Here is a 15,070-nt window from a genome sequence, read left to right on the forward strand (position 1 = left end):
TCTCCATGTCACGTTATATTTTAATATTTAGCTCATTACAATATATTTGATTTTCAAATATAATAACTAATCTAATTGTATTATTTACATTCTTAGTGCTACAAGAAGTCAAAGTTCTCCTAATATGTGTAACTTGAGTGAAGATATTGAAGAAGACTATGGTTTCTCTCTTTAACCATGCAACTGGAATAAATTCTATGTTTGTTTTCTGAAGAACAATATAGTTTTGGTTTCTTTTAAGCTTGATGTTTGTGACATTCATGAACTTTTGGTTTGTCTATAGACTAATTTTAGTTTGTGTTTTAATTTATGCTTTTATATTGTTTATTCGATGACGATCTTGTAAGGTTAATTTGGCTTTTGTAACATTTTCCATGGCTTAATTTGAATTTTAATGACGATCTTGTAAGGTTAATTTGGCTTTTGTAACATTTTCCATGGCTTAATTTGAATTTTAATGAAATCTGTGTTTTCAATGTCTTTTCTTTCATGAGTATTTTTTGTTTCTTTATCTTCCTTGTAACAAATTTTAGTAATTATTTTCTTTGAACACTTTTAAAACACTTAACATAATACAAAAGACAATTATATACTATTCATTTTCTTTTCTTTTTTTTTTTGGAATAAAAAATGATAATAATAAAAATATTATTTAGAGAATTTCATACAATGCTAGTTTAAAAAAAGTACATACATTAGATTTTCAGATTTTATTTTAGTTCAAACAAAGATTAAAATTATAAATTTTGAAAACCAAACATAGATCCAATATGTTTAGATTATTTGGGATTTAGATTATTTGGAGAATTCTAATTATATTAATCATATTTTTTTTGAGTTATTGGTTTGCCAAATTGAACAAAATAATATGTTTTGATTTTTAATAATATGCTTTAGATTATTTGACATTCTAAAAAAAATTCAATTTATGGATCGTTCTATCAACAAAAAATTATGTGACTTCATTTTTATATAAGTTGAAATATTGGATGGTGGTTTAATTTATTATTATTATTATTATTTTTGATAAAGGGAGAGTCATACTAAAAAGAATAAAAAAATAAAATTCTTAAAAGTAGAGTAAGACAAAAAAATAATGCTATATATATCAATTAGTGTATCAATTGATGATGTAACAAAATTTAAAATATTTTTTGTATAATATTGATACACTAATTAATACACTAATTGATGAATATAACACCATTAGAAATAAAAATATGCTCATGATTACCGAAGAGAGATAAAAGATCAATGAAGAGAGAGAAAGAGTTAATAGAGTTTTATTTCAACGTTTTAATGGTTTATTAATACTTGTCTTATGTTGTAAATTTTTACTGGAAAGATGTGTTGTTAAGTTGTGATAGGCTATGAATACCATACATGGGTGTAGGGTTGTAAATTTGGGCTGGCCTGGCCTGGCTCATGTCGGTCCTCGCAAGCTCTGCCAAAATTCGGGCCAGGCTGAGCCGGCCCACGAGCCAGAAAATTAGGTATAGGCTCAATCCAGTGGGTATTCGGGTCTTGAGTGGGCCTGAACAAAGTTTTTTGTTTTTTTATTTTTTTTACTAAAATTTTATTATTTTTCATTAAAAAAGACATTAGGCCTTGGGAGGGCCGGACCTCAAGTGGGTCTTAAGCGGGCCGATAGGCCTGGCTAAGCTTCAAAATAATGGCTCAGGGTTTTGGGCTGGGCTCAGGCTCAAACAGGCCACGACCACCCTGAACCACGGGAGGGCTTAGGACCGTCCATGGATCGCGGGTCATTTTTACATTCCTACCAACATGTTACTCTATCTGCACCAAAAAATTGTTCCAATTGATTTGGAAGTGTGGCCTATCCACATGTCGTGCCCATCATCTTTTACATGTCCCATCAAATCTATTTCAACGCAAAAATGTTAGAGATTTCAAAAATTTTACTAAAAATTCTATCAAATATTTCACATGATGTGAGACTCACATGAGACCCACACTCATATAAACATTTAATAAAAATTTTGGTAAAATTTTTAAAACAACTAACATTACTCAATCCAACGGATAAGGTTTCATCTATTTTGTCCAACCTGTTGCTGGCGAAAACTATCCTTAATTTGATAAATTTCACTCAAATCGGCATCACATATTAGCATATTCCTTGTGTGTAATTCTAAGGCTCTGTTTGGTGTCTCCGTATTTACTTACTAAAGATCCCTTCACAAGTTATCCTCCTCCTCCGTCAAACAAACACCAGAACAAGAAGACCAAGAGAGACCCAAAACCACCGCACCGGACAAAGACGAGATCGATCTCTGTTCAATTTTCTCGAGAATCAATCATGGCGACTCCTGAGGTTTTGCAGAGCGAACACGATCTGCTTCTATCTTATCCTCTATTTGACCATCCCAAAGGTACACAAATAGATCTATTCTTTGTAACAGACCCATCTAATATATATATATATATATATATATGAATGAATGCACTGAGATTTCAATTTTTTTGTTTTATGGGTCTTGGGACTGTGGGTGTTATGTTTAGACTGTTAATCTTGATGACCCAGATTCTTGATTTTAATTTTCTTTCTATTTAGCTACTCTACATGGTTATTTTTTTTCCATGCAATTTTAGGAAATTTATTGAACTATATTTTTGTATGCCTTTGCAGCAGAGAATGCCAAATCCCGAGGACTGGCAATCGAGAAAAAGATTGAGTTTCTTGAGAGCTTGGCTGGAAAAGTAATTACCTTTTTTTTTTTTTTTTGTCACTTGAGTTTATTTTCTTCCCATTTTTTTTTCTTCTTTTGGTGAAATTCTGTTTTAGGGAAAGACTCATGTTTGTTGTTGCTTTGGTTGATTTCTTGGTTATGTGAATTTGGTCCTGCAATTAGTGTAATCCACATTTGTCTTGTACAATTTAAACTTAAAAGAAGTTTTAATTATGGTGCTAAAATTGGGAATTTTGACTACTTGTTCTATAAGATCTGAGCTTCATTTTTGTATTGCCAAAAAGTTTTGAGATGGTGGAACAAGACTTATTACTGTCTAATGAATTGTAATTTGTAATACATATTAGGAGGGTATGGTATGAAGTGAAATATTACAGATTTATGCATCATTCAGTAATTTTTTTTTAATTCTAGTTGCAAAGAGAATGTTACCTCAATCATTGTGCTGTAATTTTTTGAGTTTCAATTGTTTATTATGTAATAAATAGGAGTGCAGTAACAATATGGAGGATTCATCACCAATCACAATAAAAGAAAAAGGAGGATTTACAATCTCTAATAGAAATCACAATTTTCCTTTTGTCAAAGCAATAAAGCACATTAAATTGATGTGTGTAGGGAGACCTATTAGTACTTCTCCCAGTTCTTTTCCTATGATTCTATTTTTTTTCTTAATAATAAAAAAGTCTAAGCAATAGGGGTTGGTTGGATGGGTTGGGTTGGGGATTGAAGTAGCTGTCAGGTCTTAGTAGATTTAGAGTTTAGAAGATTATTTGATAATTTTAAATTTTTATTCACAATCTGTTTACATTTAGCTATTGAGAGAAAAAGCTTGTGGTTTAGTCCAACCTGATCCTTATTGCTGTTAACTTATTTTACTTGTTTCAGGTTAGTAATCGAAGATCGCGCCGATGGTTAAATGATCGCCTATTGATGGAACTTGTTCCTCGTTTGAATGCAGAAGAGATTAGAGGCTTATTTGCTCCACCACCTTGGGGTGAGACTGCTTCATTAGCCTTTTAATTATGTGAAAATGGAAACAGGCCAATCTCATAGATCAGTGTTGATCATGGCAGAGGTGTAGTGGTTAAGATGAGATGTAGCAGTAATGAGATCATTTAAAAAGTGACCATAATTTTCTTTTTGTAAAATTTGGGGTGTGTGGAAAGTGTGAAATTGGACGACAAGGTCTCACTTTGAAGCCGAAATTGTGTTTGTGAGATCACTTTTAAGTTGGTGATCTCCTTTCTTTGTTGTTAGCCTTTCTTTTGTGTTGTTATGTGGTTTGAACTTACTGAGACAAAGTTTACCCATGTGGGCATTGCTGTTCTTTCCTCATATATACAAATTTGTACGTACCAAAAAGTTGTTTAACAACTTGTTCGCTCTGTTAAAAAGTTTGCTTCTGAATCTGATGTTATTAGGTGCTTATGAAAGTGCAATCCTTGCTTAAGAAATTAAATATATATCACAGATTCAGTAATTGTTTCTGTGGATCAAAATAGGTGTTAATTGAATTTTCAAAGTTGACGTCTTTAAGTATTGGGTTCCCAAGATCAACTTTTGAGCTGATTCCCTGTTTAGACATAATCCTACTATTTTAACTGCCACCGGTCTTGGTTAAAATACTGGTGGTTGGGAACATCATGGTGTTGGCAAAGATGATGTCCAAAATATTTATGCAAGTGAAAAAATTAATGACATGGACTCAGCCAATGATGAGGAAAATAAGTTTTTTGCTGCTGAAAATGCGATCCATTAAATTTCCATGTACAGTATGTCGCTAGTCTTGGTGTACTTTTACTTCACATTTTTCTGTCATACAATTCCATAAATTGTTTTGTTGGTGATTTAAGTTGATAGTTGAGACAATTGGCTGAAATTCAGATTGGCTTGATATATCTTGCAACATGTATCCTGATTGATTTTAGTTGATAGATACCATCCTGTATTTCATTGAGTCTTACAACCAATTTATTTTTATTTTTATTTTTAAAATTGCCTACTCCACCTGTGTACTATGCTAATCAAAACTTGAACAGCTTGCCCTACTTTGTAGGCCCATAAGGGCACTGATATTGCTAGAACACATTAAATTTTAGATCACCTGCTAATAGAAGACCTTGAATATTCTTCTTCTTCTTCTTCTTCTTCTTCTTCTTCTTCTTCTTCTTCTTCTTCTTTCAATTATTTTATATTAAATATATTACTTGGCACTGATATTGTTAGAAGACATTGAATTTTCTTCTTCTTCTTCTTCTTTTTTCAATTATTTTATATTAAATATATTTACTTGGCATTTTTTTTTGTTGGACTGTTGATTGGGTTCATTTTACAGGTGATGATGTTCCACTGTCGCCATTTTGCAAGACAAATATGGGAGAGTGGGACAAATTTAGGCATATAGACATGGACAAAGAGGTTTTTCACTTCCCTTATTCACCAAAGCATGTTTATCTGCCACAAAATTCTTACACGATACAGTCTGAGCAATATAATAATTGTTTGAGAATATTACACTGCTAGACTTTAACATGGCTGTTTGATTTGAGGCAAGTAATTGTGCTGCAATTTTGGAATTTAATCCATGAAATTTTTGAGGTGGCTTGGGATACTTCACACTTGGATTATCAGACTACTTCTTGCATGAGATGTTTTTCTTCTTCTTCTTCCTTTTTTCCCCACTCTTGTGTTGCTTTTTATTTGCTCAGAATATGCTATATGCAACATCTTTGTTTTGTCATGTATGGAGAAAGGAATCTCGTAGCAAACCTGGCTGGCATGCATTTATTGTTTAAATTGGAAAATTTACTTCAAGATTTACTACTTCAGTTAAATGGTATGTGTGGAAATTATTCATTTAATGGGAATTTACTTGAGCATGAAAGATGATTTACTACATACGATCTACATGCTGTTCAACTTGAAAAATGCATTTTACCATTTCCAAGACAAAAATTGCTTTGAAAAATTTGGTGTGCTTGACAACAATGACGTTATATATATAACATCAGAAATGGCATGAATATGGTGATTTGTAAGCTTCAAGTTGATGACTTTGACTGAGTGGGATTGTGCCGTGATATTTTGTTCTCCGTATCTTTTGTGTTGTTTGATTACTTTATGGAAATTGGGAATTGTTACTGCTCATAGGGCTTGTTGACATAAGTATTTCAAGTGTGATGTACACACCTACATAATATTTATATGGCTTGGAGCAACTTGCTTTAATTCTTCTAGTTTCTGTTTTCTTTGTGGTAGGCAACCATCATTAAAGCCCTCAAAAACTCTTCATCAAAAAAGAAAGGTCGTGTGGATGCTGATAAGATGGCTGTATTGAATGCATGGCATAGAGTAGATTGTCGAACTAGAGAGGCACTTCGCCGTAGCTTTCTTTCAGACCTTGTTAATGGATATGAGGTAAATCTAATCTCTAATGAATGAAGTTCATGTCTTCCTTTTTTTCTCCGTAAATATGCTTGGCTTTCTTCTTCTAATGAAACAGCCAACTGTTTTTGATATTTGGAATATTTATGAATGAGTGTTTGCTTTGTCCTCGCACCTAGATTCTCAAATCTATTAAGATAATCATAATCTTTGTTCTGTTTTCTCATCCAAAGACTCTTTTTTCTCTATATATTCATACAACTTTCATCTCCAATCCTATAGTAGGTTTTTGTAGTATTCTTTCTCTATCGCAGCCTCCGACATGTGATTTTCCTTGGTTATTATCTGATCAAATCATACATCACTATGAATATGGACAATACTTTTCATATATATATATATATATATATGTGCCATATCAATTTCCAATTTTTAAAACAATTTTCATTCCATTTGTGTCATTTAAAGGAGCTATAATTTTTTATCTTTGTAGGAATGCATACGAGCCTTCATCAAGGAGAGTGGAGATATGGAGGTGCTGGAGCTGCATGTTCAAGACCCTTTTCATAGGCTGTTGCTACATGGCGTCTCCGAGGTATATCTTTGAATTTTTTTTTTTACATATGAGAGCCCATAAATTTATGCAAGGGGTTGTCAATATGAAGGTTATATTTCATGCTGCTATCTAGAGCTATATGGTCAGTTACCAACCAAATCTGCAGAACCCAACTCTCTGCAGATCTTTAGAGATTTGTACATCAAGTGAATTGCTATTATCAAATTTGTCATCTTTTAACAAAATCACCAAAGTTTTTTCTTTTCATTACCTAATATTCCTAAAAAATTTGTTTCAACAGTTCTATGACCTTGTCTCAGTAACAGTTCCACAGTCGAAGGGCATGGAGTTAATGAAGATGACGAGGATAAAGAAGAAGAAAGCGGGTTCTGTTGAGCTCCCAAACATTACCCTCTGCCAATTCCTGAGAATGGCAAAGGAAGGGATTTGGTAATTATTAACCGCCTGGAATCCAAGCCATGTAATATTAACCAATCTAAAGCTGTTCATTATCTTTATTTAATGTTTGGGATGTAAAAAAAAGAAGTTAGTTCTTTAGTTGTACCTGTAACAATATCTCATTGACCCCTTTCCTGTTTGATAGAAGTTTGAATGTTGTAATCTTTGCTCCTCTCTTTTTAGATAATGTAATTGATGCTTACATTTGAAGTTTTATAATTATGCAGAATAAACTGTGATTTGATTAACCTTTGTAGATTTTGAATTTTTTTTTTGGGGTTAAAATATTTCAACTAAGAAAAAGTGCAAGTAAATAGATTGTGAATTGTACACATTTTCATTCTCAAAAAACAAGTTATGACTTACGTTTCTTTTTTCCCAACAAATATAGTATATATACAATAAAAAATTTGAAATTCTCTAGGTTGTGTACTTCCGAAGTTCTTATGTTGATCTAGATGTAAGATTATAACTATATTAAAAAATGTTATTCCATAATCGGGTCAAGTCTTTGTTATAGATTTCTTGTTAGGTTAATCTAACGATTGAGATTTGTAGTTGAACCAATGTGTGATTAACATATTATGCAAAATTTTTTGTATCATTTTATTTTAATTTTAAATGATAACTAAAAAATAAAGAATTTGAGATGTTCTTACCAAATATGAAATTTAAATGGACAGACTCAATTTTTTATACGTGCCGCACTCAATCACATTACTCCTTTATCACAACATTTTTGGTCTAAAATGATACGGTGGTGCAAGATGTAGTAATTAATAAATTTGACTATAAATCCCTTTTATCTTCTTTTTATTGTTAAAAAGATTAAGAAAAAAATTATACTTTTAAAACCCCCTCATAATTATAAAATTTTGTATAAAAGACAAAATTTATTATTTAAATATTTTATCAGACTATTATACCCTCAACTATCTCAATCTCTCAAGATACCATGGCTAGGGTTTCAAGATCTGGTATCAAAACCAATGCCGACGACCTCGCATGCCTCTTATCCACCCCGTTGCCTCCACCTTCCACCTTCAACGGCATCTACTTCGTAGTCGATGAAAACCACCGCCGCTACAGACGGCCACCGCTAACCACTTGGTGACTTGCTTTGCTCCGCCTCAGATCGAAGTTCGATCTCCTTCTTCGGTTGATTTCTTCGCTGCTCGATCACCGCCGTTGCCATTTGATCAAATATCCTCACCTGAGATCCATGAGTTGGTCGATTCGCCAAGCCACCGCGATGACCTTGTAAGCCAAATTGAAGAGTAGGTACCAGATTATTTTGATATCATTTTTGGAAAGAGCTATTGTGATCCCAACCACATTTTCCTTCATAAACAGTGCTATTGGGGCCATGTACAGCAGAAGGTTCATAGAATTCAAGAGATTTTCAAGATGATATTGATGATGATGAATGATTATATGAGTTGTGGGAGTTCTGATCTGTTTGAGGTGGAAGACATTGGTGTGATTGGGGTTGGAGCGTAAATGCATATCAATTGGTTTTTTTTTTTTTTTTTTAAGATCTAAAAGTAAAATTTGACTCTGGTTCATTCATTTATGTATTTTATTTTTTTATAACAGTAAAATTATACTCCGGTTAAAAACATATTGTTTTGCCTAATGATATAAAATTTTACTTCAAATCATAGTAAACTACTTTGAATCAGAGTAAAGTTTATTATGATTCAAAGTAAAATTTTACTCTGGTTAAAAACATGTTAATTTGCTTAACGATATAAAATTTTACTTTGAATCATAGTAACCTTTACTCTGATTCAGGATAAAATTTTACTCTGAATCAGAGTAAAGTTTACTATGATTCAAAGTAAAATTTTACTTTGAAATACAATGTAAGGATAGCTTAATAGGAGAGTTGATAGATATGAGGGTAATATAGTAAAAGAAACAAGTTTTAAAATATTAGGGTGTTTTGAAAGTACCTATATAATTCTTGTTCTTTTGAAAGACAAAGACAAATTAGAGAGTGAGGGGTCTATCACCAAATCCCCCATTAGTATATCCATTTTTATTAGAGCATTCACAATGGATGTGTTAAAAATGTGTTATATGACAAAAAGTGACAAAAGTGGAGCTAAAAAAATGTGTTAAGAGTTTGTTAATTTTAGAGAGTGAGTGGTGGTGCAATGGATGTATTAAGATGTGTGTTAAATATATATATATATATATATAAACCATAAATAAAATAAATAATAGTTGAAAAGTGAAGTGGGCCCCACCCTACTGCACTGTGTCAGCAAGCATCTCACTCTTTCTCTTTCTCTTTTCTCTCTCTCGGCTAGCTAAATGGGTTGCTAACCACTTGACTTCTTGGCATCTGACATGTTTAATGGGTATGTTAACACCTCCATTGCAACACAAAAAGTGATTTTTAGTTGGCTAGAGTTTAGTCCTTGACACTAAAACACTGCTTAACACATTCATTGTGGATGCCATTATAACATTATTATTAACTTCACATACTATACAAATTATAAATATTCAAAACCTCTAAAATAATGTCACATAATCTGTTAATACACTAATTGATATACTAATTAGTACATATAGCATTATTTAAAATTATATATTTGTAACATTTTTCAGTTTAAAAACTCTCTTCACTTTTTATTCATGCCAAAATGAGTTTTATGATGAATGGTTAAAAATGTATAATTATTTTATTATTTTTAATCATTAATACACTTTTATTAATTTAATTTCCCCACTTTATTTTTAGATGTGATTTAATGATCTAATTTTAATTTTTATAGGATAATTTGCAATTAGGATAAAAGTTGAGGCTAGATGGCAATTAGAGAAAAAAAAGATGCCAAATTGAAATCAAACTCCTGCCATGGAGAGCTGCCACATTACACAGCCAACCAACAAAGTGGATGAAGAGACTTAAATGGTTGAATAGTGCATGCAAAGATCCTATTGGCTGGATGATACTAGAATATATCCAAATTTACCACCCCAGTGACATCTACAAAGCGTAAGGATCCTCTAGAGTAATCCTCTAGAGTGATCTCCTAAAGTACTTAATCCGATGGCTGAGAATGAAACTCACCAAAACGACGTCGTTTTGGTGAGTATTTTGAAAAAAAAAAAAAAAAACAAAACAAAAATCAGTTTCAGGGATTTCAAAATTCCCCCTATATGGCTGAAGAATGCGAATACAGACGGCGAGTGTGCGAAGGAGTTCGAAGGACAACAAGACGAGGGACGAAGGATGACGAGACGGTGGACGAACGGCGGCAGAGGCAGACGAACCACGACAGAGGATGGAGGACGAAGGACGACGAACCACGACGGAGGACGAACAGGAGCCTGCGACAGCGAATCTGAGGTAAACCTGAAATCGCAAAGTTAGGGTTTACGTTTGGCTTCAATTTTTGTAGAAATTAGTCGATTGGGAGTGTTTGGGGTTGGATTTTGTTTGCTATTTGTGTTAGGGTTTGAGATTTGGCTTTAATTTGTGATATGTTAGGCTTTGGGATTTGCCTTTATACCTGTGATCAAGAATGAACTCTGTGTTCACATTCTGCACCCTGTGTATGTTGAAAAATTGAAATTTAAATGACTTTTCAATTTATACCTGGGATTTGCCTTTGTACCTGGGTTTTGGCTTCAATTTCATTACAAGGACATCAGAGTCCCTTTTTGTTTTTTTTTTTGTCCTTAATTTTGGACCAATTTTATTTCCTCAAGGTGGTTTTCAACTTATTTTCCCAAAACCCAGATGGTTTCTTGAAGTCGTGTTTTGGATTTGAAGTTGTGCTTTCAAAAACAATTTCATTGAGTTCTATAATTAGTTAATTGAAGTTGTATTTTGAAAGCTCATGTTTTGAAAAAAAACCAAAACAACCCCCTTAGATTTGAGAAAATAAGTTATTAAAGGATACGTTCTTAGAAAATAAGATGCCAAACCACTCAAGTTTGTTAAAAAAGGACGTGTATTTTGATGACAAGATGATGAATTTTATAGAGATGATTGGCATTTTCATTGGAAAAGTAGTGTTCAACTGGTATTACCAAAACCAAACTAATACCACCAAAGTTATTTGTTTTTTAATCTTAAATTTGTGAAAGAAAAAAATAAAGAAAATATATATAAATAATTGAAGAAGCTTTTTATTCTCTTTTCTTTTTTGTTTTTTCAATTTTCTTTTCCTTTTCTCCCCCCTTTACAAACCCAATATCCTAAGTATTGTTCCACACCCAAACATAAAATAAAATTAAAGATGAAAACAAGTAAAGGTAATGGACAGATTAAACATTGCAAAAGCCTATTGCTTTCTACACTAACAAAGGTAGATTGATAGTTACAAAATTACACTTAGGAAGAATAATTGTCAGAAGCACAGATCCTGAAGAGAACAATTACAAAGACATCTCTGTAGGACTCTTCAGAAAAGATAAACACTTCCAATGAAACCTGCATTGAGAGGACAATGAAGATTGCTTAATGAGAAGCTGAACAGAGGTTGCAATCAAAAGCTCAAACCCAAAAACACAAAATCATGATGTTTTCATTAAACTTCACAGCCCTTCTTGAAGCAACCTTGGCATCATAATCTGATTCTTATATACAGGATTCCTAGTGTTTGTTTCCTTTCTTTCTCATTTACAGTACAGTATAGTTGAAAAATCATGATGTCTTCTAGTAATAGGTAAAACAGCTTGAGAGATAAAAACATAGGAAGAACGTCATCTTTTACTAATCGGTAGTTGAATCTGTTGGTATTTTTTATGCAGATAAACAAATGGCTTCATCTTCTACTAATAATACGAACTTAAGATTAAAGCCAAGGTTTTGTAATTGTGGAAGAACAACTTCCGTGCGTATTGTACGAACCAATGCGAATGGAAATGAAGGACGTGTCTATTTTGTTTGCCCAAGAAAATATGTAAGTTCCTGTTATGTAAATGAATCTGTTACTTTTTACAAAATTCATTTGTCCTTTATTGATTAACTGATTCTTGGCCATCGTAGACTACGAACAACCACTGCAATTACTTCAGGTGGTTCGCAGATGATGACGACGACGACGATGACATTAACTCATCAACTTCAACCAATGCTGGACCTCAGACAGATTCAAGAACAGAAGAAATTAATGATCTAAGGAGAAGGCTTGGTGAGCATGATAGAAGGCTTCAAAGGATGGAGAAGATGTTCAAGGCAATGACTTATGTCATTGTATTTTGTGTATTTTTGTACTTTATCATGTAAATGACTCAGTTGTGAGGTTTTCGAACATGCTATGAATGTAATCTACTTTTCTACTTGTTTTGTAATTTTTTTTGGTGCTTAAAAATCTGATGGCTTGCAAAAACAAGTGTATAACAGGTTTGTTTGAGATGAAATGTGTTGAATGAACAGTTTGTGAAATCTATTGAGTTATGTTGGTTGCTTAACAATGTGTATTATATGTGATGGTTTGAAAAAAACAAGTATATTGATTAACAATGTGTTGAATGAACATGTGCTTAATAGTGTATTTTTTTGGACAATGGTTGAACATGTTGAATTGAAATGTGTTCAATGAACAGGTTGAACAAGTTGAATAACAAGGTGTTCAAAGAACAGGTTGAACAGGTTGAAGGTGTATAACAGGTTTCTTGATGAAATGTGTTGAATTTGTAAAGTGGGTATTGATTATGAACAGTGTGTGAAATCTTTTGAATTATGTTGGTTGCTTAACAGTGTGTATTATATGTGATGGTTTGAAAATGTTGTATGAAATGTTCAACGCTGTATAACAGGTTTCTGAAATTCAAGTTGTTCATGACCAACATTTTAACAAAAAAATTTATTTCACATATTTATATTGACAAAAATATGTAAGATGCATTTAGCACTCTGGGAAAACATAACAAATAAAATTAGAGAATGAGTACGGGACCTTGCAGCTTCAAAGATCACACAGATTGCACTTAAACTTTGACATATAACATATTGCACATGATATCCTACTAGATAAACAAAAATGAAAGCAGACTCTTTTTGCTTGTTTTTGACCATGCACAATGACACAGAGCTACATCAAAGTAATTGCCTGGAAATTATGTCATGTCCATATTGATATTCAAGAGAGAGCTTCCCATAACAAACCAAGCAATCATTGATATGAAAAATATATGCATTTTTAATACCCACTATGATCAATAAACCTGAATAAGTAGAGTAAATGAGAACATCAAAGCTGCACCAAATATTACAGTTTCCCTATGATGGTTAAATCCAACAAAAGACGCAAATGGTCTATGTGCACTATTTAACTTGTAAGTAGTGTCGAAAGTCACAACATCACCAAATTGCCCATAATCCATGATCATCTGAGCATCGGCCCAAAATATGTTTGTAATCTGCTCCTCGTTATCTAATTGGATCGAGTAAAAAAAAGATGGATTCTCCAATGATTTGTCACGAAAATATTGCAAAATGCTACCTGCCTCCCCATATGCTAAACTGTTTTGCCTCTTCGTTCTCAAATAATTTTTTTGGTCCAGCTTTGTGAACCCAAGTGACTCCCTTCCACCAACTTCATTACCCAGCTTCATTACCCATGAGCTCAAATGCAGCATTAAGATGGATTCCAGATTTTTCAGCTAAATCTATTTCGGTTGCCTGTGATGCAGATATCTTCCTTTGGGATGGTAACATATGCGTACATTCTGTTGGTACAAAGATATGATTATGTTGTTCAACAAAATCACTAACAAAAAATTTCTGCATATTCCTATCCCACTTAATGACAAGTCGGGCTTGACAACCAGTCCTCACTTCCTGCCTAAGATTTTTTGTTAATGGATCTCGCTTGTCGACAACCCGAAATCCCTCTTTATTGCAAACAAATTGCCTTGAAGTGATTTGCCCCTCTTTGCTCTTGTTTACATAACCCCTTCTAATACTAAAGCCCAACCTTCCTCCATAAGTATCATAGAAATCATATGCTTCTTGTTCTGTATCAAATGCCATGCGAACTCTAGGCTTCCAATCACACTCACCCCCGTCATTCTCATGATTGTTAGGTTCCATATCAATGTGCCAAGTCACTTAAAAAACAAAGAAGTGCTCAATATTAGCATAAAAACTGTAAATTATGTTTGCAAAATAATACAAACTGAATAAGATAATCAATGAATAACAGAAATTAGATAATCAAGGCAAACAAAAAAAATAGAAATTAACAACAACCAAATGCCAAGTGCAATATGCTATCTTTGTGGTTAGAGTTCCAGTAATAAACTTTATTTCAGGAGGGTCAAACTTTATATTCATATTTTCAAATGATTCTCAACAATGAAGTCAATCAAGCCTTCAAAAGACACTGCCACTCAATTTCTATTTAAATTGGACAAAAAGTCTAATAAGAATTATCTGTGGACTCCACTTTGAAACGAAATGCTACAAGCATTATCTGTGGACAATTTAACAGCTACAAGCCCATAAACATCATTTAACAAGTCAATATGAATTATCAACACATTTAAACATCACATATTAATCATTTCACCAACTCAAATTTTCATGTTGTTACGTGTTGTGCATCAATATGAAATAAGATAGGTTTAGTTATATAAAAATAAAAAACTAGAGATATATCAGTTATAATTTATATGAATGGAAACATAGCTGATGGTCTAAGCTAGCTCTGATTGATAATGTGAAATGCACAAGATGTAAAATTAGAAGCAGTTGTCATGACTGTTAATGCCAGAATTTAGGACATGTGCAAGACTCAACCAGGATTTCTAAACCTGATAAGATGAACTAAAAGAAGGTAAGTCAGTACCTAAAAATCAATGACCCAGAATACAGTCAAGGGAATTCATTCCAGTTCAAAACTTGTTAATCTTACTCTTGATTCAAATTCCATTTTATTTGACAATCATCTGAACATGTTGACAGTGTTTCCAACTATAAAATTTCATT

General features: G+C 32.7%; 2 protein-coding genes across 3 annotated transcripts; one reads left to right on the plus strand and one right to left on the minus strand.

The window, feature by feature from the left end:
- Positions 1 to 2,008: 2,008 nt before the first annotated feature.
- Positions 2,009 to 7,361, plus strand: LOC114287601 (R3H domain protein). 2 transcript variants are annotated; one of them, XM_082905556.1, is made up of 7 exons: positions 2,009 to 2,393; positions 2,651 to 2,721; positions 3,600 to 3,708; positions 5,050 to 5,132; positions 5,973 to 6,131; positions 6,592 to 6,693; positions 6,956 to 7,361. In XM_082905556.1, exons 1-7 carry the CDS (start codon positions 2,321 to 2,323, stop codon positions 7,106 to 7,108), a joined length of 750 nt encoding a protein of 249 aa, XP_082761682.1. In that variant the 5' UTR covers positions 2,009 to 2,320; the 3' UTR covers positions 7,109 to 7,361. The 2 variants fall into 2 exon arrangements, with proteins under 2 accessions (XP_082761682.1, XP_082761683.1); XM_082905557.1 differs by having other exon boundaries at positions 2,034 to 2,393; positions 2,654 to 2,721.
- A 5,935-nt stretch (positions 7,362 to 13,296) lies between these two features.
- Positions 13,297 to 14,173, minus strand: LOC114288124 (protein FAR1-RELATED SEQUENCE 5-like). Its single transcript, XM_028231608.2, has 2 exons — positions 13,699 to 14,173; positions 13,297 to 13,514 (listed from the first exon to the last, which is right to left on the minus strand). Exons 1-2 carry the CDS (start codon positions 14,171 to 14,173, stop codon positions 13,297 to 13,299), a joined length of 693 nt encoding a protein of 230 aa, XP_028087409.2.
- Between the last annotated feature and the right edge of the window lie 897 nt (positions 14,174 to 15,070).

The sequence above is a fragment of the Camellia sinensis genome, chromosome 14, assembly GCF_055761805.1.
Source record: "Camellia sinensis isolate YWXY chromosome 14, ASM5576180v1, whole genome shotgun sequence".
NCBI lineage: Eukaryota > Viridiplantae > Streptophyta > Magnoliopsida > Ericales > Theaceae > Camellia > Camellia sinensis.